Source organism: Callospermophilus lateralis, chromosome 14 (genome assembly GCF_048772815.1).
Source record: "Callospermophilus lateralis isolate mCalLat2 chromosome 14, mCalLat2.hap1, whole genome shotgun sequence".
NCBI classification, from domain to species: domain Eukaryota; kingdom Metazoa; phylum Chordata; class Mammalia; order Rodentia; family Sciuridae; genus Callospermophilus; species Callospermophilus lateralis.
Window position 1 is genome coordinate 10,511,709 of NC_135318.1, and position 21,775 is coordinate 10,533,483.

The following is a 21,775-nucleotide window of genomic DNA, read 5'->3' on the forward strand; positions in this document are numbered from 1 at the left end:
TTCCCGTCCTTCATCCAAATCCTTAAATAGCCTACTATTCTTACGAAGAAGTCAACAGCCCTTGCCGACACATCCATGTTCTTGCTGCATCGTCTGGCTTGTCTCATTTCGTGCCAGGATCCCAACTCACTGGACTTCACCTACCCTGTTCCTCTGCCAGGCTCTCAGACTCATCATGTTCCTCAAAGGGCCTTGGCACTTACTATATTGTCTACTTAGGAAATGATTCCTTTATCCTTGTAATCAATTCTGACTCAATATTTAGGTCTTAGCTTGTAATAGTCTATTTTGCATTACTATAATGAAATTCCTGAGGCAGGCTACCTTATAAAGAAAAGGTTTACTTAGCTCACAGATCTGAGGTCTCAAGGGTCCACATCTAGCAATGGCTGGTCTTGCTGGCAGAGTTCATAGGTTGCATACAGCATCACAGGCAGCACACATGTGCATCTATATCCGTAGGCCCCTCTCTTTTCTCTTATGTGGCAACCAGATTTAACCATGGGGACTCCATCCAATCTTATCTAATCCTGATATATTTTTGAAGGTCCCACCCTCTAAACACCATAGCAGGATCCCATTCTCTTATTTATACACAATGGGCATTAAATTTCAATACATGAGCACCTGGGGACACTCAAACCATAGCCAGATCATAGCACAACTCAACCAACATTTCCACAGGAAAGCCTTCCCTAACTATGCCAAATCACATAACTGGGCTCTCTTATATAGTACCTGCCCTGGTTTTAATTTCACATTTGATTATGTCACTACTTGATTGTTGTCTGTCTCTCACTGTATACCCTATGTTCCAAGACAACCAGGATGCCTGCTTTTGCTCACCACTGTATACCTACTAACATTGTGAATCACCACTGTATACCTACTAACAATGTGAAGAGTCTCAACAGAAACTGAATGAATATATAAATGAACAGTAAAGTATCTAACTCAAGGCTCTTATTACTAAAAAACATGAATAGGCTATTGCTTAATATCAAAAATGTGTATATCAAAAATGTGAAAGGGGGAGAGTACTAGGAAAGTAGTCTATTATAGCTCAGAAGTAAACCTGAAGTTGTACGCTTTTTCTAATAGTCTCGGAAAAGAAAAGCATGGACATAAACATTCATATGAACTTCATGCTTACCCACTGTCTGTGAACAGGAACTCCAAATGGGTCATAAAAACTTCCCAACGGGAGATGCTATACCGCTGTGCCAGAGAAAGAGCAATGTTGTAGACATTTTCTTCGAGAGTCCTTTAGAAATGTCCACCATGCACAGGAAAGAGAAAAGGAACACGTTACCTTAATCGGCAAAGACAATTTTCATTGGGATTGCTCTCCAGCTGTGAGGGTAGTCACTACAGCCCTTAATAAAAGCCATTTTATAAGAATTCAGAAACCGACTTCCAAGGAATTTGATTGTTCCTTTTCGACTGAGTACACAGCAATTTACCATGAATTAATCTAGACCAGTAGTTCCCAACTATGAGTAATTCTGTGACCCAGGGAAGATTTAACAATGTCTAGAAATATTCTGATTGTCACAAATGGGGGATGGGAAGGATGCTATTGGCACCTAGTGGGCAGATGCTAGAGATGCTGTTGAACACCCTACAATACAAAGGACAGGCCTAACGATCACCCCGCAAGAAAGAATTATCCAGTCAAAATGTCAGTAATGCTGAGGTTAAAAAATTCTGATCCAGATTCTAGAGCCTCTGCAAATAGTATCTCTCTACAGTGAGGTATCTCTCCGAGAAGCCATAGTTACTTACTCAATAAGCACGTTTTCTCTGTTGTGACAGGTACTGTGCTGGTTATTTAGGACATAAAAATAAACAAGATACTTCTTGAGGAACTCAGTCTACTAGATGATATGTGAACTAGTAGTTAAATACCATGGGGATAGAGTTTTTTTTTTTTTTTTTTTTTTAAAGACCACTAAATGCTTTGACAATAGGGATAGGAGAGTAACAAACTTGAGCTGGAGGCTGAAACAAGCATTAACTAAGCAGAGGTGGTCAACAGGAAGGAGAGACAGATGGAACTATGAGAAATGAAGCAGAAAGGGCTCCTGAAGCTTCTCGGACATGTATCTCATTCTATAGGTAACTGAAAGTAAGTGGAAGGTTGAAACCAAGGAATGACATCACCAGGGTTGAGATTCTCTAGGCATATAAAGAAGTACAAGAAAATGGTCCATGGTGCCCACATTAAGGTCTACTGCAAAACCCCTAGTTCCCAGCAGAAATGCAAGATGGAATTCTTGTTTGGCAAGGTGTGGCCAAAATCAGTGAAGTACAAATGAAATCTCTGTTATTAACAACTGCTCAGACCATATTCACCCTAAGTAAACCATGACACATATGTTTGATTAGCCAGGGGCTGGTAAACATTTTCTGTAAAGAGCCACATAGTAAATATTTCAGCTTTACTGCCATAGTCCCTGTCGCATAGCCTTTTTATTGTTTTGTTTTCCACAAACCTTTAAAAATATGAAAGTCCTTCTTTGCTCATGGGCTATAAAAGAAGAGATCCAGGGTTAGATAAATTTGTCAACCTAGGGATTAGGTCACTGTCAACTGAAATCTTTTCTTATTTTTTGAGTACCTGTCTCACATGATAGAATGAGAATCTGCTGCGAGTAGGGACCATTATCAATTCTAGGCATATAAAGAAGTACAAGAAAATGGGGGTCTATTTTCCTATTATGGGGGTCTGGCACATTGCCTGGCATTGGGACATACTGTGTTTAAGTACCGGTATTTTTTATCACTTGATAAAGATGGAAGGGAACAAATTGTGTCATATCCTCTTCAAAACCACCCTGTCTGACCCCTGAAAAGGTATTATTGCAGACATGTGTATAATGAAGGACTTACAAAAAACAACTGAAATAGATACACAACAAGCAAGAAACTAAAGAATGGTCACATTGTAATACAAGTGAAGAAAGAGGAGCAAAACAAGAAATGGGTTTTATAAATCTATACAAGACACTGAAATGCCATCTCTAAAATCAGAACTGGTAAGGCTGAAAGCCTTAGAAACTTTCACCACCTTAAACAAGCCACCCAAAGACTGCTGTATACTTTTCTAAGCAACTCAAAGTACAGAAGATTCTACACTTATCAAAGGCTTGTATTTGTCCTTTGGTATATACTTCAAATAGCATAGGCTAATTGAATACTTTAAAAAGTAAATACAGGTTAAACACTAGCAAAATGTAATTAATGACAGAAGGAAAGCCTTACCTTATGAACTTTTATTCTGCATAATAATCCTCTCCTATGAAATCATGAACACAGCATTAAGGATTACAAAATGACCAAAGGAAAAGCTCAGTGAATTTAGAATTAGGAAACCCAGGCTCTTCTCCTGCTGTAGGACGCTAAGCAATTCCTTAAAGCTCTCTGATTCTCAAATTCCTCCTCCAAAAAGGAAGGAGACTGAACTATAAGATGTCTTATGTCACTTTCAAATTGGACATTAAATGACTCTCAAATTATGAACTTCCAGGAGGATAGAGGAGAAGAGAAAAATATTCTATATTTCTCCCCTTAACTGAGAATGGCTGGGGATTGTTCCCACTATTTTTTAAAAATTTCTCCACACCCTGCCTTATTCTAAAGATAATCTGGAGTGTCTGATAATAAAATTATCAGAGAATATCAAGGCTATTTTTCCATTTTCTCAAGGATTTAAATGATACCATGAAAACTGACATACCATTACCATAATCAAGATCATTTTTTATTTTGAAGGAATTTGCCCTGAGAGATGAATGACCACTAAATGTGGCAAAATTTAGCCTTAGTTTCAAGGTTGGAAGCCAAGACTGCATTGCACACCAACTGCCCCTTGAGAATGCAACAGGATGTAAGGAAGGCATGTGGTGTCGTGAAGATGCAAAGGCTTTGACACGTGACTGATCCAGGGTAAAGTCAGACTAGCAATCTGTACCATCAACTGAAACTAGAGCCAGTTACCTCCTACTCCTAAGCAACATCCAGCTCAATGAGATATGGAACAACATCTGAACTCATGAGGTTATCTATGATAAGATATCTAAAGTTTACAGAGCACTTTATGTAGTGCCTTGCCCATAGTAAGCACTTAAGTTGTGATGTTAAAAACAAACTGTCTTAATAACCATAATGTGTGAACATACTTTTCCACCTCCTGACATATAAATACTTCTCATCTGATCTAAACTCCTGAAACAAAAAACAGACATCAGTATTAAAACCAAAGGGAATTCCATACCTAGAAAGCAACTCTTACAACTGTCCCTTGAGCTGTACTGTCACCTCATCCAAGGCCTTGCTCTTCTCTTGAAAGGGGTAAGGCACAAAAGGAAAACTGGCAGCTCTTTGCTCCTTGCCTCTGACAAAAGAAAACTTGTACCAGGCAGCTTCTCTTTTCTTAGAGGCCCAGAACTGATAAAGGCATCCGAACCTATGGCATGAGGTCTTCCTTAGCTAGTCAGTCAACTGTCTCCCGTATTAACATACTGGAGAAATTAAATTTGCATATACTTTGGAAAGTGAGATTCCTGACCAGGAATACTAATTTGGTCATAGTCTTGGTATTGGACTATTAAAGTCATGGGAAACTTTATAAAAAAAAATAATAATCCCACTGCTTACTATTTAAATCTGTAGCTTACGATGTCTGCATTTACTGATCTTTTGGGAAGACACATGCATTCCTCATATGAATGGAAAAAGTGCAGAAAGTCCTGCTAGTATCAACCATTAATGTGAATCTTCAAGGAACTGGAACTAGTAGTCTGAATTTTACTTTTGCTCCATTTTAAATTCATCCCTCATAAGACAAAGGTATCACTTACTCTGCCAAGCCAAGGATAGTTTCCCTTTTATACTGGTCATCTGCAGTGAACCTCTGCACATCCACCCCCTTCCGAAGGCCCTGAAGTAGTCGTGCCTGAGTGAAGTCCAGGAGGCGCTCATTGTAGTAGTGTAACTGCTCAGTCAGTGAAACAAGGTCTTCAGGCCAGGCTTCGTGTCCATGTCGAGTCACATGCCTGGTGACCGTCTTGATTAGCTCTTTGGGATCGGCCTGTGAAAGGCATGGAAAGATTATATTTTATACACAATTGCATAGGCATGAGCAAGTAAGTAACAAAGAGAAGATAGTGAAGTCCACTGGGCAGCCTGGTTGGCCCTTCATACTATGGCCTTTTAATCAAGGCTCACAAATGCCCTGGAGCTGACTGCAGAGGTGGTTCTTAAACTACTCTGAAGACTACAAAGACAGGACAAAGAACAGAGTCCAGGAACATGTTTCTGGCTCACAGCCCTATTCTTTCAACTTACAAAGTACCTTCTTGCTTTTACAACTGCCATAAACCTACATCATCTTTTTGCTCTAACCAACTGGTCACTTATAATAATTCACTCTAGAAGAAGTTTTCATCATCATTGCCTCTGACTAAAGTTTTGTGGACCACAAGTGTTCTCCACAAGAAAACTGCAGTTCAATAATCCCATTATAAATGGCTGGAGAGCTAAGGAGAAGAGTGTTTTCTCCAGGGATAAGTGTGTGGGGGGGGAACCCACCCCAGCTCCCAAAGTCAGAATCTCTTCTAGTCATCTAAGAAAGCAGTCAACCAATTTTGACTCTGCTTGATTTGAGGCTCAATAGGATTATTGTTCCATGATTCTTAGTTTCTCTAATAATAAAACTATTCAAATAGAACAAAACCCAGAATCCAATAGCTGACAGAAAAGGAGAATAAGTGATTAAATAGCCACATTTATTTATATTGAAGTTGGTCTGGGGTGTCAACGAAGCAATAGCAACTGAGTCATGATACAAGAATTATTTAACAAGGAGCATAATAATTGAACAGCATTAACTCAATCACTTTGATTTCTGGGAAGATGGGGTACAATTTTAACATGAGCAAATCAGGGAAAAACAACTTAGAATTTACTTTTGGTTCTCAGAAATGCACTCCTAATTATAGTAAGCTGTCAGCATGTCTAATGTGTGAAAACCATTATTTTGAGCTACACAGGAGTTTTGTCAATGTCGAGTCTATATCACCAAACCTAGCCTAACAGTTTTTCTTTTGATCCTATTAAGGAATAATCTGGGAGTATAGATAAAAACCAATTAAAGAAACATTGAATTCCAGCAGGTAAACTTGTGTAAAAATCAAGCTTATTATATTTAAATTTTGTCTACCTCTATGCATACTCTGAGTCATACTTTCAAAAATAACACGTGAAAAGAGCTTGATTTGAATACTAACCCTATCACAGTAAGACATGGGAGCATCTTTCATTCATTTAATAATTTTTGTGCACCTTCTATGTACCAAGTGATAAGCCCCTTTTCTCTAAAAATAGTATATTAAGAAACAATCAATATGCAGCAAAATGAAAATAAACCCTTATCTCTCACCATGCACAAAACTCAAATCAAAGTGGATCAAGGACCTAAGAATTAGACCAGAGACCCTGCGCCTAATAGAGGAAAAAATAGGCCCAAATCTTCATTATGTCGGATTAGGCCCTGACTTCCTTAACAAGACTTCTAAAATGCAAGAAATAAAATGAAGAATAAATGGAATGGACTCAAAATAAAAAAGCTTCTTCTCAGCAAAAGAAACAATGAGGTGAAGAGAGTCTCTACATTTTGGGAGCAAATATTTGTCACATGCACATCAGAGCACTAATATCCAGGATATAAAAAGAACTCAAAAAACTTAACACCAAAAAAGCAAACAACCCAATCAATTGATGGGCTAAGAAGCTGAACAGACACTTCTCAGAAGATATACATTTGATCAACAAATATATGAAAAAAATGTTCAACATCTCTAGTAATTAGAGAAATGTAAATCAAAACTACTCTAAGACTTCATCTCATGCCAGTCAAAAATGGTAGTTAACAAGAACACAGATAACAATAAATGTTGGTGAGGATGTGGGAGAACAGTGGTGGGACTGAATATTGGTGCAACCAATCTGGAAAGCAGTATGGAGATTCCTCAGAAAATTTGGAATGGAACCACCATTTGACCCAACTATTTCACTCCTCGGTCTATACCCAAAAGACTTAAAATCAGCTACTACAGTAACACAGCCACATCAATGTTTATAGCAGCTGAATTCACAATAGCTAAACTGTGGAACCTATCCAGAAGCCCATCAATAGATGAATGGATAAAGAAACTGATACACACACACACACACACACAATGAAATATTACTCAGCATTAAGAGAATAAAATTATGGCATTTGCAAATAAATGGACGAAGTTGGAGAATATTATGCTAAGTGAAGTAAGCCAATCCTCCCCCCAAAAACAAAGGCAGAGTGTTCTGATAAATGGATGCTGATCCATAATTGGTCGGGGGGGGGGGGGAGCGGCAGCATAGGAAAAATGCAGGGAGGGGAAGGGAGTGGGCATGGAGGCAGGAAAGACGGTGTACTGAGATGGACATAATTATCCTAGGTATGATGACACATATGGTACGACGCTACATTGTGTACAACCAGAGAAATGAAAAGGGTGCTGCTCCAATTGTGTACAAATAATCAAAATAAATTCTGCTGTCATACCTACCTAATTAAAAGAAATAAGTTTTGGTTTTGTTTTGTTTTTTAAAAAGGAAAGGGATGGGACCAAAGTACCCAAAGGTCATAAACAAATATGGAAGAAAAAAAAAGAAACAAGCAAATAATTGCAAATATCAGAACAAAGTAAGCACAGGGTACTATGGGAATACAGAAGTGTGGGACTTGGGCAAGTGTCTAAGAGTTCTCCTTATAAGAGGTTAACATGAATGCTAATTACTCAGGTGTCAGTAGTAAAATAGTCAACAGGAATACTAATTCCAGAAAAGGCTAGAATATGTGCTAAGGCCTTTGTAGGCAGATAGAGTCAGAAGGAAAGATGAAGTGAATAAACCACATCTAACTGCAATTAGTTAGCTATTTGGGAACCAACTGTCTATAACAGTATTTCCGGCAATGGAAATAAAGCAAAGGGGATCCAATGCCTCCGCTCTTAGGGAGACTATGGCTACATTAAACTCCTCCTCCCCTTTCCACCTGTTGACTGAACCCTCTGGAGTATCACCCTGAAGCCATCATGGGCACAGTCTCCTCTGTAGTTTTCTGGTACAGGGATGTGGCTCATGGGCCAGCTAGCCCATTCATACCTGCTCTGTATTCCATCATAAGGGGGGTGGTGCACACACTTGGCACTTCAACTCAGTAGTAAGACATCTTATTTCTATTCTCCTTACATTCTCATACAGTTTATTATACAAATTCCAAGGCAAAGAGGAGAGCAAAGCTACAAAATGGCAGCGCTCAGCAATAATAAGCATAATTATTGCTACTAATATTTATGCAGCTCTCACCCAGAAAGAAAGTTTGAGTCTCCACATAAAACTTGCACATTCATATGTGACAAGAAGGATAGATGAAATCTCCTTTTGCCAATAAAGAAGATATCAGGGTATGGTGAAATAAGCAGACATGCAGAAGCTAGAAGACAAGTGACCTTGTGCAAGTTACTTAACTATGAACTGGCAGTAATAACACAGCTTTCAGGGTTGTGAGAACATATAATATACATGCTCCTATATATTTATTATAGGAATCAAGTCTGGCAAGATGTAGGCAATTTCAAAAAAATGAAGAGAATGATGGAACTTGCTAAGAGGCATTTAAAACACACACACATACACACACACACACACACACACGCACTCTTTAATTGTACCTCTATTATATAATTTGCATTGCCTTCTCTTAACATCACATTAGAGCATCTGGAGAGCAGAGACCATGTGTACTTCATAAATTCACCTTTTCCAGAACACAGTGTTGTGCATGCACCAGGTAGATGGTGAAGTTGGGCACACTCAGCTGGCTTTTTTTCTTTTTAGTATTTTTTAGTTGTAGTTGGACACATACCTTTTGTGTAGTGCTGAGGATAGAAACCAGGGCCTCGAACATGCTAGGCAAGCGCTCCACCGCTGAGCCATAACCCCAGCCCCCTGAGCTGGCTTTTAAGTCAGTAGTTCTAGTTCCTATTCCCATATATAGCTCCCTCACTGAATAGAGGCAATTTGAAATTACTTCCTATCTGCTTCCTCGCCTATAAAAGAATATCAGTAAACACACCCTCCTTGTGGTTCGCTGGGAGGAAGGACCCTGCTCCCCACTATTCTATGAAAGTAAACTGAACTCAGAGCTTACTCTCAAGGAATTACAAGCCACTGATTGTCAACAACGTGCACATAAGCAATTCACAGAAGACATCTGAATACAAGCTCATTACAGAACCACAAGCCAAGAGTCCTGGGAACTCCAAGGAGGGAGCAATTGATTCCCTCTCGATCTTCTGATGCTCAGTTTCCTCAGATGGAAAAAAACGAGCTTCACCAAATGATCACCTAAGACTAAAATCCTATGAATGTAACAAGAATTCAATCATTAAGATAAAATAAACCCTTGTAAATCCCTCCAGGTGTGGAAACGAGGAAGCTCTACAGCTCTCTCATTTATTCCTCCACTAATATTCAGAACAGATTTGTTGAAAAATATAATTTTTCAGACCCACAAATTATATCCAAAAGATTCCCACAGTTTTAACAACTTTAATCTCTTCTCCTTCACTTAAGTAGAAACTGTCTGGCTACTCTGAGTAATTTTTATTTCATAGACTTTGTACAAATTTATTCACTATGCCCAAGAAATATTTAAGAACAAAAATCTAATATTTCAATGGAACAGTCCTAGTGGTAATTATACATGTACTGAGCCTTGGTTATTACCAAGAACCTCTTAAGACAGTTGTCTCTTAATATCATCTCTGTTTGAGAGACCTATCTATGTTCTTCTCTAAGTAGAAGAACACTATTTTAGAATCATGAACAAGAAAAGCACTTTCAATTACCTGTCTGATATGCTTCCTTTTGAGATTATCTTATGGAGGTGAACAGGGTTATTCCTTTAATTCTCTGACAGCAGGCTTCCAATGGCTGTCAATTTATGGATTAATAAGTATTTTTTAAGTGCATAGGAAGCTTTTCAGGTACTTCAATTTATAGTGTAAAATAATACTAAGGAGAAAAGATAGTTTCTCACCAAGGCTTCTAAGGAAAAGTAAAATTAGGTATGAGGGGAATCAAAGAATCGGAAGCAAAGGCCTAGATTGCTCGCATTTCTCTCCTAAGCATCTAGTTTTCCGCTTCTAGAGTTCTCATAAGAAATTAGACTGGGTGGATAAGCATGTAGTAAGTCCTAGCTACCTCCGCCAGTTATTTTATTATTGCCACAACCTCTTTCTACCTCTTCCTCAAGGACTCTGGTTATGATTGCTTCAAACATTCAATCCAAATTTTACTAAAAATTTCCCCCCTGAGCTTGTATCACCACTTTTCTTAAAATAATTCAAGAATCCCCTCTTAACCCAGTGCTTCAGCTCACACATCCACACACTATCCAAGCGCACAGCATCTCAAGCTTCTGAAGCATTCCCTAAGATTCTCACTCAACCCTCACAGCAACCAGCAGTGAGAGAGGAACAACTGGTCCTATTTCCCCAGATACCTAGTCTGCACTTGAGGCACCTACAGCTGTAGTCTTGCAGCTGGCTCCTTGGCCTCCCGTCACTGCTTTCACACCAACTGACCAGGTCTTCACGAGTGTTCTACTTGGCCTCATACTGGCCGTCACTCAAAGGTCTCGGGTGTATAGCATACATTTAAACTTCTGTTCCTCTTGTCCTCTCCCAAGACAATGACATGATTCATAAGATGCTGATTCCTAAGTATGAAAGTTTCAGCCCCCGAGAAGATTGTGAAGGACTGCATAGGTAGCTTTGAAATATTCAGTATTCACAATGATATTGCAAAACTTCACAGTAAAGACTAATAGCATAAAAGCCATCAGGAATTTAAAAAGTAAAGTGTGAAGAGTTAGATTAGTTTATTCCCCCACCCCCAAAAAATCTGGCAATGCAGTTCAGGCTTTTAAATAAAATTTATTTAAAGAATATGGTCAAAGCGCTGTAAAAACAAAATATACATAAATATTCGTGACAACATAATGCTCAATGACTTGGTAATATTTTTCAGGAAGTTTTATTCAGGTGGTACATTTCTGCTTTAGGACTGTTATTTTGCTTGAGATAATTTTCTAGTTAGTATTTTCAATTAGTAACTTAAAAAAACACATTTTAGAAATAGTCTACCATAAAGCTTTGAATTTCATCACTGCTGTGTTTGCTTCCCTAGCCTATAAACTAAAAAATTTGTTTCCATTTTCATCTTTTGAAAACTTAAAGACTTAAAAGAATGCTAGAAAGACTGTATCTGAAGATACATTTATAATAACTATAAAGGTGAGCTATAAGTGAAAAAAAGATCAAGGTATAGTACAATATGCAAGGTTTACTCATATTCACCTAAAAATAGTTGTATAAATATATATAGCCATAAAATGTTTTTTGATAGATACAAAAGAGAAACACTAACTATTGTGTATCATTTTAACCACTTGCATATTTTGGTCACGTGCGTATCATTTCTTTAATATAAAAATAAGTTAATTAGGGCAAAGGTTAGTAGAGAAAATGATTTCCTACTGACCATTTGCCAATCATAATCATACAAAACCACAAAGAAAAATGCACGTGAGGCGCACTGCCCCAATGATCCTCTCACAAAGCTGCCAAGTTCCAAGGCCTCTGTGGCTGGCTCAGGACGCTGCTGCCCTGCATGATGCTCAGGCCTTGTACCAGAACTCCTGCACATTCTATCAACCTCAGTTAGCATCCCCACAGCACATAACGACAGGGATGGAAAGAGAAAATGTGAAAAAACTGTGGAATGAGAAACAAGCTAAACTGACAACTGAGTGAAAGCTAAGCTCCACTGGGTGTTATTATGCGTAGGCAACAAATTGAAACCACTTTGATTTCAATTTCCAAGATGATTCATCAGGAGTTTGTCATATTTAATTCCAAACTCAGCAGTGCAGTTTTATACAGAGGAAGATGCTGAAAAGACTCAAATAATGAGGCATTAGGCAATCAACAGAAAACTCTTGTGTTCTTCAAACATCCAGCTATTATACCTACCTGTACTTCCTTTCAACCCTAGAGGTTCAGGACTCAAAACCACAAATCTGAAAGCTTAAAGAGCTTCCTGACACACTCAGTTGATATGATTCCTGAAGTTATTCACTTGCCAATTAATGGTCACTTTTTAACTACAGTGTCCTGGGGACACAGGGGGCAGTGGTATTCCTACACTCAAATAAGGTAAGATGTACATCAATTATAATATCCCAAAAGAACTACTTGCCTGGGGCACATGCAAAGAGCAAAGAGGGGGAAAAGGCCGGTGTCTGTGGTGGAGGCAGGGAAGGCAGCACCTGTGGACTGACTCATCCATATACAGTGCGGAAGAAGCGGGTAGCTTGCAATACAGGTTGTATATGCATGCACAGAGAAGGATTTAAATTCAGAGAAATAAAAGTTCTGAACAGCTAAACATAGGCTTCAAAAGACGTTGCATCAGGAAAGCACCTGGAAGGGCAAGGCAGAGCCAGCCAGTTCACTGAGGATCTTATCTGTCACTTACAGGAGCTGAGGTTTTACCTCCAGACTGAGAACTACCCATGAAAATATCCTGCTGGAAATCACCCACACACTAGCATGCCAGAGAGATCACTCAGCTCCACAAAAAGTGACGCTGCCTCCTTTGCCACAAAGGCAGAGTGGCAGTACATCCAAGCAACAGGCTGGGAAAGCCTGGAGTCAGAGCTCTCAATGACAGGACAGTGCTTTCCACCAGAGCACCCAGGGAAGTCACCACAGTTTTCTGAACCACCGTCTCCAGAGAAGATTCCTTTTCTGTAAAATGGGATTGCGCAAAGGATCAAAGACCAGAATGAATGTGGAAAAAAAAAAAAAAACTTAAAAGAGCCAAGTACCTCTTCAGGGTTAGTTTTCTATTTGTACTGTCCATTGGCAACTCCCACTAACTGTTGCTGTCACAGCCCTTTCTGACATCTTTCTTGGCCAGAGAGAAGGGCCCCCACATAGCCATTAACAAAGGCTGAGCACAGTCTGCATGTATATCACTTTTCTCCAGGGTCAGGCAAGTCCTCTATGCCTTGAATTTTATATAGTAAAATTTAAACATCAACTCAAATACCTTACAAGAAATAATATAGTACGTATGACAGAAAAGTGACTTCTGTGCCTTTGGTCCTGCTTGTTCCTGTCTGGAATGTTCTTCCCTCAGGTATCTGCACAGTATTGCTTATGTCCCCTTTTCTTTAGTCAAAGTCATCTTCTCAACTGAGGCCTTTCCGGACCCTATTTAAATAGTATTTTTCACACATGCACATGCCAGCTTCTTCTACCTCACTTTGCTTTTGTTTTAGTACCTATTTGATTCACCTCTTCTATTTATGCCTTTAGAATGTAATTCCTAAAAGAGGGAGGGCTCACTATGCTTCGTTCACTCTTGCTTCTTCTACAACACTTCCTGGCACACAGCAGTCACAAGATAAATATTTGATGAATACACAATATGTAAATTCAATTATCTTGTATGTGCTGTAGAATTACCTATGAATTGTCAGTCACCTACCCAGTAAACATTTCTATTTATATTCCAGGTCCTGCTCTATGCATTGGGAAACCCAATAAAGAAAGACAAACGCTATCCTCAAATAGCTCATTATCCAGTGAGATGAAAAGGAAAAACTCAAAAACTAGCATACATGTGCCAAGACAGAGGCAAGTATAAGGCAGTGCCAAAGCACACGGAATCCCCTCACCCTGGGAGTACTGAAGAAAGCTATACTGGTCAGGCACCTACCAACTAGCTTAGCAAAGGCATGGTGGGAAAAGTACTTTGGGCAGAGAGTACAACATGCCTGAAGACAGGAAAACAAAGAGTGATGTGTAAGAGGCAGACATGACTTTAGGTAAAGAAATGAGACTGAATTAGGGTGAGGACATGAGGCAGAGAGATGAAAAGAAATGGAGAGGCTCTAATTCTCCTCACTCTCTTAACACGTCTCTCTAGAAATTTTTGCATATCTTCTTGCTGCCGCTCTAATCCACAGCTCCTATGACTCCTTTACATGCCCAGACAGTGAGTGCCGAGGTCACCGAGTTCACCGAGGTCAGACACCAAGCCAGTAGGAGAGGGCGGCAAGTACAAGATGCTCTAGGAGATCAACAATCTAGCTAACTGGTGTTCTTTCAATTCTCTATATTCAAGAAAGGTACAGCAAGCACCATGCACAAAGTAGTAGCTTTATATAAATGACATAAATTGGAATGAAAGAGAAAGACCTCATTTCAGCACATGGTTTCCACTGAGATAATTCAATCAGATATATTTTGAGAACCTGACCTTCTGGGGGGGGGGGGAACAAGTTTGCAAGTGAAATAAGTAACTCAACAAAGTAGCAGCAGCTATTTTAAAAAAAAAAATTAAATTCCCCCAATAAAGTCATACATCAACTGAGTAAAAGAAGAAAACATTCCTATTTCCTGGCCAAACACAATCATGATAATAAAACTATGCCTAAGAACTATGCACACCAAATGATGACAGTGTCCTTGGGAGACTAACCTGTGGTGGGTAGCACACCGGCTGTCCCTCTTCTCTTAAATAAAAACTGATTCAAAAGGAATATGTTCAGACACTTGGAATAAGAGTTCTTAGATTTGTTCTGGATGACTGTGGCAGGTAAGTTATTGTCTGCTTAAGGTCAAGAAAGGAGAATCTTCCCTCAATAAAATTTGGATCGTAGACTGTGTGTCTAGTTGATTTGAAAGTTTACTTATCTACTCTTTAAGTACTTATTTTCTTAAAATAATCCAATTATTTTAAGAAAGTAGATCATTTCCTAATGCTGATCTTTTAAAACTTGTATATACAAAGAAACTTGGATGGCTATAACTTCCCATAAGCATCTGTTAAAACTTTTCTATCTACAAAAGAAGGTACATATATCTTGAGGAATAATGTTTCAACATTCTATCTATACAATTACTATTGTCATACCTCTGGCTTTAAAATAAATGAAAGTACAATATGGCTCAAAATATTACATGGCCTACTTTATTAGATAGCCATCTTCCTTTGAAACAGTGAATTAAAAAGCCAATTCTTCATTTAGCATCTCCTAATTAAGCACTTAGAAAATAAATGAAAGAAAAGTTAGGGAAAAGAATTGGTATTCATAATAAATATCAGAAGCTCTACCTCTTACTGATACCTGGAAAAGCAACTGTGTCTAACAGAAAAGGCAAGTCCTGTCTGCCACTTGGAAGCATTTGGGATACAAAGGGAAAAAAACATGTTTTGACTATTCTAGGAATGCTTGAACTTTCTCATCAGTAACATGGAAAACATGAGGACTCACCCTGTACAGCGGATGGCACTTGTCCCTGAAACATGGAGCCAGTCGGGCATAGATCTGCAGGCTGTAGTAATAGGCTGCTAACTGGAGAGACAATGCCGAGTGGGACTGCTTTTCAAAGCACCTGTTAGCATCTAACACCTAGGAAGGGACAAGATATAACTCAGTTGAAAGAAAATTAAAGAGATCATTTAAATTGTTCCATTTCTAGTCACTGCCCTAGATTTTGATAAAGTTCTTATCCCACCAACTCCAACTGCTGGGCAACCTATCGTGATGATATGAAAACTCAGAAGGTACTATGAAGCAGATCCCATGCATGTAAAAGTGTATTTAAATATCAACACTTAAGCTACATTGTAGGATTCACTGTCTGGATACTGATTAGGGTCCTTTCAGCACCCAAGAAACACCAGAAGGAAATGGCATATTTATAAACAATTTTACTGATAAAAATCCCCAGTACAGGTTTTCTGTTTACTCACTTTTAAGTACTTCTATAATGGAAAAGGCAGGCTTACCTGTGGTAAGGCAAGGAGGTATGCAAGAGCCAAGGTCATATCATTTGGCAAAGCATCACTTGCTAGCTGCAAAAGAACTAAATGCAGAGAAAAAAAAATGCATGATTGAACTTAAGGATCCATAAGACATCCACAGTCACTAAGTGTCATGGTTTGAGCCCTAGTGATTGCAAACAGACACTTAGTTTAGGAGGACTCTTTAAGACCTTTTATGAAAATCTATTCAGCATCATCTAAACAGATGACATAAAACCATTAGATAGCCAGGTACAGTAGTGCACACTTGTAATCCCAGCAGCTCGGGAGGCTGAGGCAGGAGGATTGCAAGTTCAAAGCCAGCTCAGCAAAAGAGGCACTAAGCAACTCAAGTGAGACCCTGTCTCTAAATAAAATAGGGCTGGGGATGTGGCTCAGTAGCCAAGTGCCCCTGAGTTTAACCCCCAGTGGGAGGGGGAGGGGGAAACATTGAATAGTAATCTTGCCTAACTGGAAACAAGTATGCCATCGGTCACTTATACACCAGGAAATCCTGTCAGGGTGACTGTTGCAGTCTAAGTGTAAACATGCCAGTAAGTGTGGCGGTAAAGACCCAGGCCATGCTGTATGATCATGTACATTAAAGACAGATACTATGGAGGGTTATGATATGAGTACAGTGCAGTCAAACAGCTCTGGGAATACAAATGTAGGATAAATCTTTTGATTACTATAACATGATTTTGTTCCTTCCAACAACACTTCTGTTCACACTCCACAAAAAGAACACCAGTCTTGTGCTTTGCTTACGAGTTTGTTGGTGTGGACTTTCCCTACCTGCTTATCATTTGGGAATAACTATAGGTCAAAATTTCAAAATACTGGAAATATTTACATAAAAAATAACAGTGGCCCTATAAAATATATGAGCACAGCATTTTAGAATTCTTAAAGCTAGTCTAGATCTTAAAGTTAATCTAGACAAAATTTGATGATTTAAACAATAATTAGATTATGTAAGAAGAATATGCTTTGTGTCTGTGCAATTCTTTCCCAAACCCATAACTCCAGTCGAATCATGAGAAGAAAATCAGACAAAGACAGATTGAGGCAAAATTCTTACAGGATGCCTGGCTGGTTTTCCTTGAGACTACTGAAGGCATGAAAAACAAAACTGAAAAGCTGTCATAGAACAAAGGCAACTGGGGAGATGAGACAAAGAAATGCAGTGCAGTTCCCTAGATTGACTCCTGGAGCAGAAAGAGGACATTAATGAAAAAACTTGTGAAATCCGAAGAAGGGTGGCTCCAAGCACTCACTGAAGGCTTTTGCTCCCTCTGGAACCCTCTGTACCCAGGACGGTGGTACACCTGCATGGAGCGGAGCAGGTTGCCTTCCTTCCCTTTCCAAACGTTCCCAACTCATTTCTCTCCCAAAGCACCTAGTTATGACTCTCACATCAGCGGGCAATACAGTGTGCCAAGCCTTCCCCACCACTGCCACTCCCTTCATCCTTGAGCTCGCTTTTTACTGATAGAATTTTTATTTGGAAAAACAAAAAGTGTCACCAAACAATAACTTTGTTACTGTATCCCATAAGATAAATGAAAAAAAGAGCAATTGCAACAAAAGCATTCAAACAATCTTCTCTCAAGAGTCTGACAGCAGGACTATTCAACCTATTTCACCTAGTTTTTTTTTTTCCCACTTCCATCTTAATATTATTTAGATATTTTCCTTCTTCAAGCATAAAAACAGACAGTTTTCAAAAAGTATATCTGAACCCATTTATCCAAATTAGGACCATCTCTTCAAAGGAGTCCCTGTTTCAGGCAGCTGCTCTCCAGCTCCTACTGAACCTTCTTAGAGTTGTGGTTAGACCCAATCTCAGACCCACCTGGGAAATTAAGTTCCATTACTGACAATGTATTCATCACATCTTTTCTATTATCACATCAACTCAATCTTTCTACAAATTTTAATGTGTATATGACTGTTTCTGAAAACCAAAGCACCCTCAAGGGATAGTCTGAAAAATATGCTAGAGAACCAACAAATTTCAAAATAAAACAACTAAATGAAAAACAAAAGCAACACCCCCCCCCCAAAAGCAACGAAGTAATGACGACACACAGTCAGAATAAATGTTTACAGAAGTTATTCTTTAAGGGAAGACTCCAAACACCTAAATTCCAGCAAGTTTACAGTTACACTACATCACAACTACTCTCACAAAATGGTCAGAAATATTCTTAAATATATATAAATGAATACAACATTTATAGCAAGCTAAGGAAGACAGGAAGAAAATTTCCAGGAGCTCAAACTCCTGACAAAAATCACCCTCAGAGAGTTGCCTAAAAGGGTCACTGTCACCAAGCAGTGAAGATATAAATGTGTGTTCCCAGTCAATAACACCCATACAGAAGTCATACACATCACTGTGTGAATCATGCCTTTCACTTTTCTATTTTATGATGCTTTGACCTGGAGAAGGTAATCCTGGAGGAAGTGCCCTCTCAGGGCTAATTGCTAGAGAGAATAAACAACTCATCTGTGAGCAGTTTTGACATGGAAATCAACCAATTCAGGGCCCATACTCTGAACCCTCCTCTAGGTAGTGTTTTATATTCCAGGCAGCAATAATCTGTCCTAACACCTGGAGTAAGTACCATTAAACCAGCTAGAGACTACCCCTGTAAGCTTAGAGATGCCGAAATCAGAAATACTGCCCAATCGAACTCGCCCAAGCTTGTCTACCAGGCTAAACCCATTCCCTCCATGAAAACCACAATTGAGGCTTTCTGCATGCTTTCCCCCGGCTCCTTCTGCCTTTGACCCACCCAGGTTTCCCCATGTGTAGTATACCATGCCTCCTATTTTGGGAATCTTAATATCAATCTCTTACATCTTAACAATCATTTCCATGCCTGTGTCTCCCCCCATAACTGGAGAAAAACAAAATCCCCAGCATTTTAGAACAACCACTCAGACAAAACCTATGAACACACAATGAATTTCTGGCCAACAAAATCAGGTAGAATGATATACCAGTGCTCCAGAGCAAAGGTCTGCCAGGAAGTCAAGATTGCCAGAGAAGTTCTCACTGTTCTTATGATCATGCCACAAAGAGTTCAGGCATGTGACTCAAAGTAGCAGGCATGAGTTCATTAGAAAGGACGGAAAAAGGGGACATGCTCAGGAGAGTGTATGGCAGACCTCTTTGGCCCTCATATTTTACTGGGGGGTTACAGGCGAGTTTTCACAGATTCCCCCTCAGAAACCTCTTGACTCTTGGCTGCCAGCTGTACAACAGCAGCATTTCAGGTCCCCTGTGTGCATAACAACTCTAGGTCACTTTGGCCCACACTGACCAGTTCTAATTGGAATCTGTTCTCATAGATTTCTTTGGTTAGAGAAAATTACCCCTACCTCCTTGAGTTCTGGGATCTAATCTGTGTAAAGGTTACAAAAGTACCCTCCACCCCACTTTTAAAGAATTACTTGTATGCTTATCATTTCGGGTCTGCATTTCTCCTTCATATAACAGGGTACTTGCTAAGAAATGTAACATATCCTATTGACTTAAGGCAGGTAAGGATGTGGGAGATTTGTTTTTTAAAAGACAGTTATGTCAACGGCTCGCACAATGGGCCCACTTTACAGAATTATTCCTTTAACCTTGAATTCCCAGAGCTCCAACTATCTGTAACTATCACCAGGAGGAAAAAACATCTTCAGAACTATAACGTCCTAAGATTTGAGTTTCAGCATTTGGAATGTTTGGACATCAGAAGGTTATGTCATACACATATTGTATATTATATGACAATGTCATCAAAGTGATCTGGAAGAAGCCAGTAATCAAAGACATTAATATTTCTGTTTTAAAATATTTGAACACTCATACTAAGTAGGATAGGCAAAGCCTACGAATAGACTCACATCAATTTAGTTCAAGTTTTGAGGCCACACAAGTTACAAAGACCCTACTGGTTTTCAGAGCACCTTGGATATTGGGTTTTGGCATTTTTGCCTCATATGTAAATAAGGATTAAATGAGGGAAACACTAAGTGCACATCAGCTCTCTAGCATGTAGACAGCACCCAGTAGATTCCCTTGCTCCCTCCATAAACAAAAGACTCGAGAAAGCAAAAATTTTATTTAGGACACATCTGATTTGCCCCTGAAAATGGTAACAGGTTATTCCATTAACAATCATCACAGTGGTAACAAAGGTAATACTTCTATTTTATATAAATCATAATTACTAATGAATCAACAACTACATTTAAGCAGGAAGATTACTTTCACTCAGAAGAGATGGCAAGCTTAAAGAGTAACACGTGATTAACTGATGCAGTTCTGTTACTGCATTTATTGTTATTTTGTAATTATTATTACATTTATTGTTACTTAGCAGCTTCTCACAAAGCACTCAACAATTATGTGAATTAGCTTCTCCTCAAACATTGTCCGTGGAATAAGTTGCAGTTTTCCGTGTGTGTTACATATATATTTAATACATAAGTATATATGTTTAGGACTGCATAAAAGAAAAATAATTCTTCCCTTGGAAACTAGCCACTCTAGCAAATTCAGTAGAGCAGTGACCTGGATCATGATCTCCGACTATGCCTCATGGCTGCGTTTGCACTAAGAACTTCCCATGTAAAAGTACAGGTCAAGATTGCCCAGTTGCTATGGTGACACCCAGCCTGAGGAAACTGTGCAAAGGCACAGAGTTCTATCAGTTGGGACCTTGAACTCAGATATCATCTCCTAGGGATGGAGAATTCTGAGCATAAAAAAATAACCCTAATGTCTCACCAGTGCTGTGCCCCTCAGTCTATCTGCTTTGCATAAACTTTCCCAAAAATAACCTTTTGATGATAAAACCTATGTAATAAACGTGCTGAGGTAGCTCTGGGTCTCTGTTCCTCCATTAGAGTACAGTGTCCCACCTTTCTCTATATACGTGATCGTCTTCTCAATCCCCCATCACCCCTTGAAGATTTCTGAATTAACGGCTATGGCAGAGAGGTTGCAGCAACAGTCTCCTTTCTTTACCTGCTAAACTTTATAAATGAATGATCTGGCCCACTGTATCCATTACTATGACACTCATTCTTTTTCCAAGTCCTTCTGTCCCAAAATCCAATTGATATTGCTCCTAAAGGTTGCCAAACTCAGTGACCTTCCTCTTTTCTCACATGTCATTGGAGAACTAGACACTCTTAGATAGCTGCTCCTTGGGCTTCCAAAATATTAATTCTCCTGCACCTATGCTCAAGTAGTCCTCTGTATGTGGCTAGATCCTCTTGCTCCCCACACCCCATGCTTCTTTTCCTTTCCCCTCCCACTACAAGTGCTCACTGAAGGTATTCCATTGTTCTATCACTCTCTCAAGTCCCACTTAAGGTTTTCTCTCCTGCAGATCTCAGCTACATTCTTAACTTCTACAGAACCTTGGTCTATTTTCTCAGAATTTCTTTCTATATTTAATCCATCTCACAAGACCAACATTACCAACTATTTATTGGACATGGCTGCTACTCAAATTTTTCACAAATTCATCATTTTTTTGGTGTGGTACTGTGGATTGAACTTAGCAGTGCTCTGCCACTGGAGCCACATTCCCAGCCCTTTTCATTTTTTTATTTTGTGACAGGGTCTCACTACATTGCCTAGGATGAACTCAAACATGTGATGATACTCCTGCCTCACAGTCCTGAGTCGCTGGAATTACAGGCTTGTGTCACTAGGCCTGACGCAGATTAATCATTCATTACCCAATATCTTTCAAATTCTTGAAATAGTGCA

The 21,775-nt window shown here is 39.2% G+C and overlaps 1 protein-coding gene across 1 annotated transcript in view; it reads right to left on the bottom strand.

Moving 5' to 3' along the window:
* The window catches only part of Nbas (NBAS subunit of NRZ tethering complex), a 324,412-nt gene that overhangs the window by 88,326 nt on the left and 214,311 nt on the right, over window positions 1-21,775 (bottom strand). The window contains exons 39-42 of the mRNA XM_076833054.2: window positions 15,976-16,052; window positions 15,458-15,595; window positions 4,863-5,092; window positions 1,154-1,264 (exon numbers count right to left, since the gene is read on the bottom strand). Of these exons, the coding sequence (XP_076689169.2) occupies window positions 1,154-1,264; window positions 4,863-5,092; window positions 15,458-15,595; window positions 15,976-16,052 (556 nt within the window). The remainder of the gene's footprint in view (window positions 1-1,153; window positions 1,265-4,862; window positions 5,093-15,457; window positions 15,596-15,975; window positions 16,053-21,775) is intronic.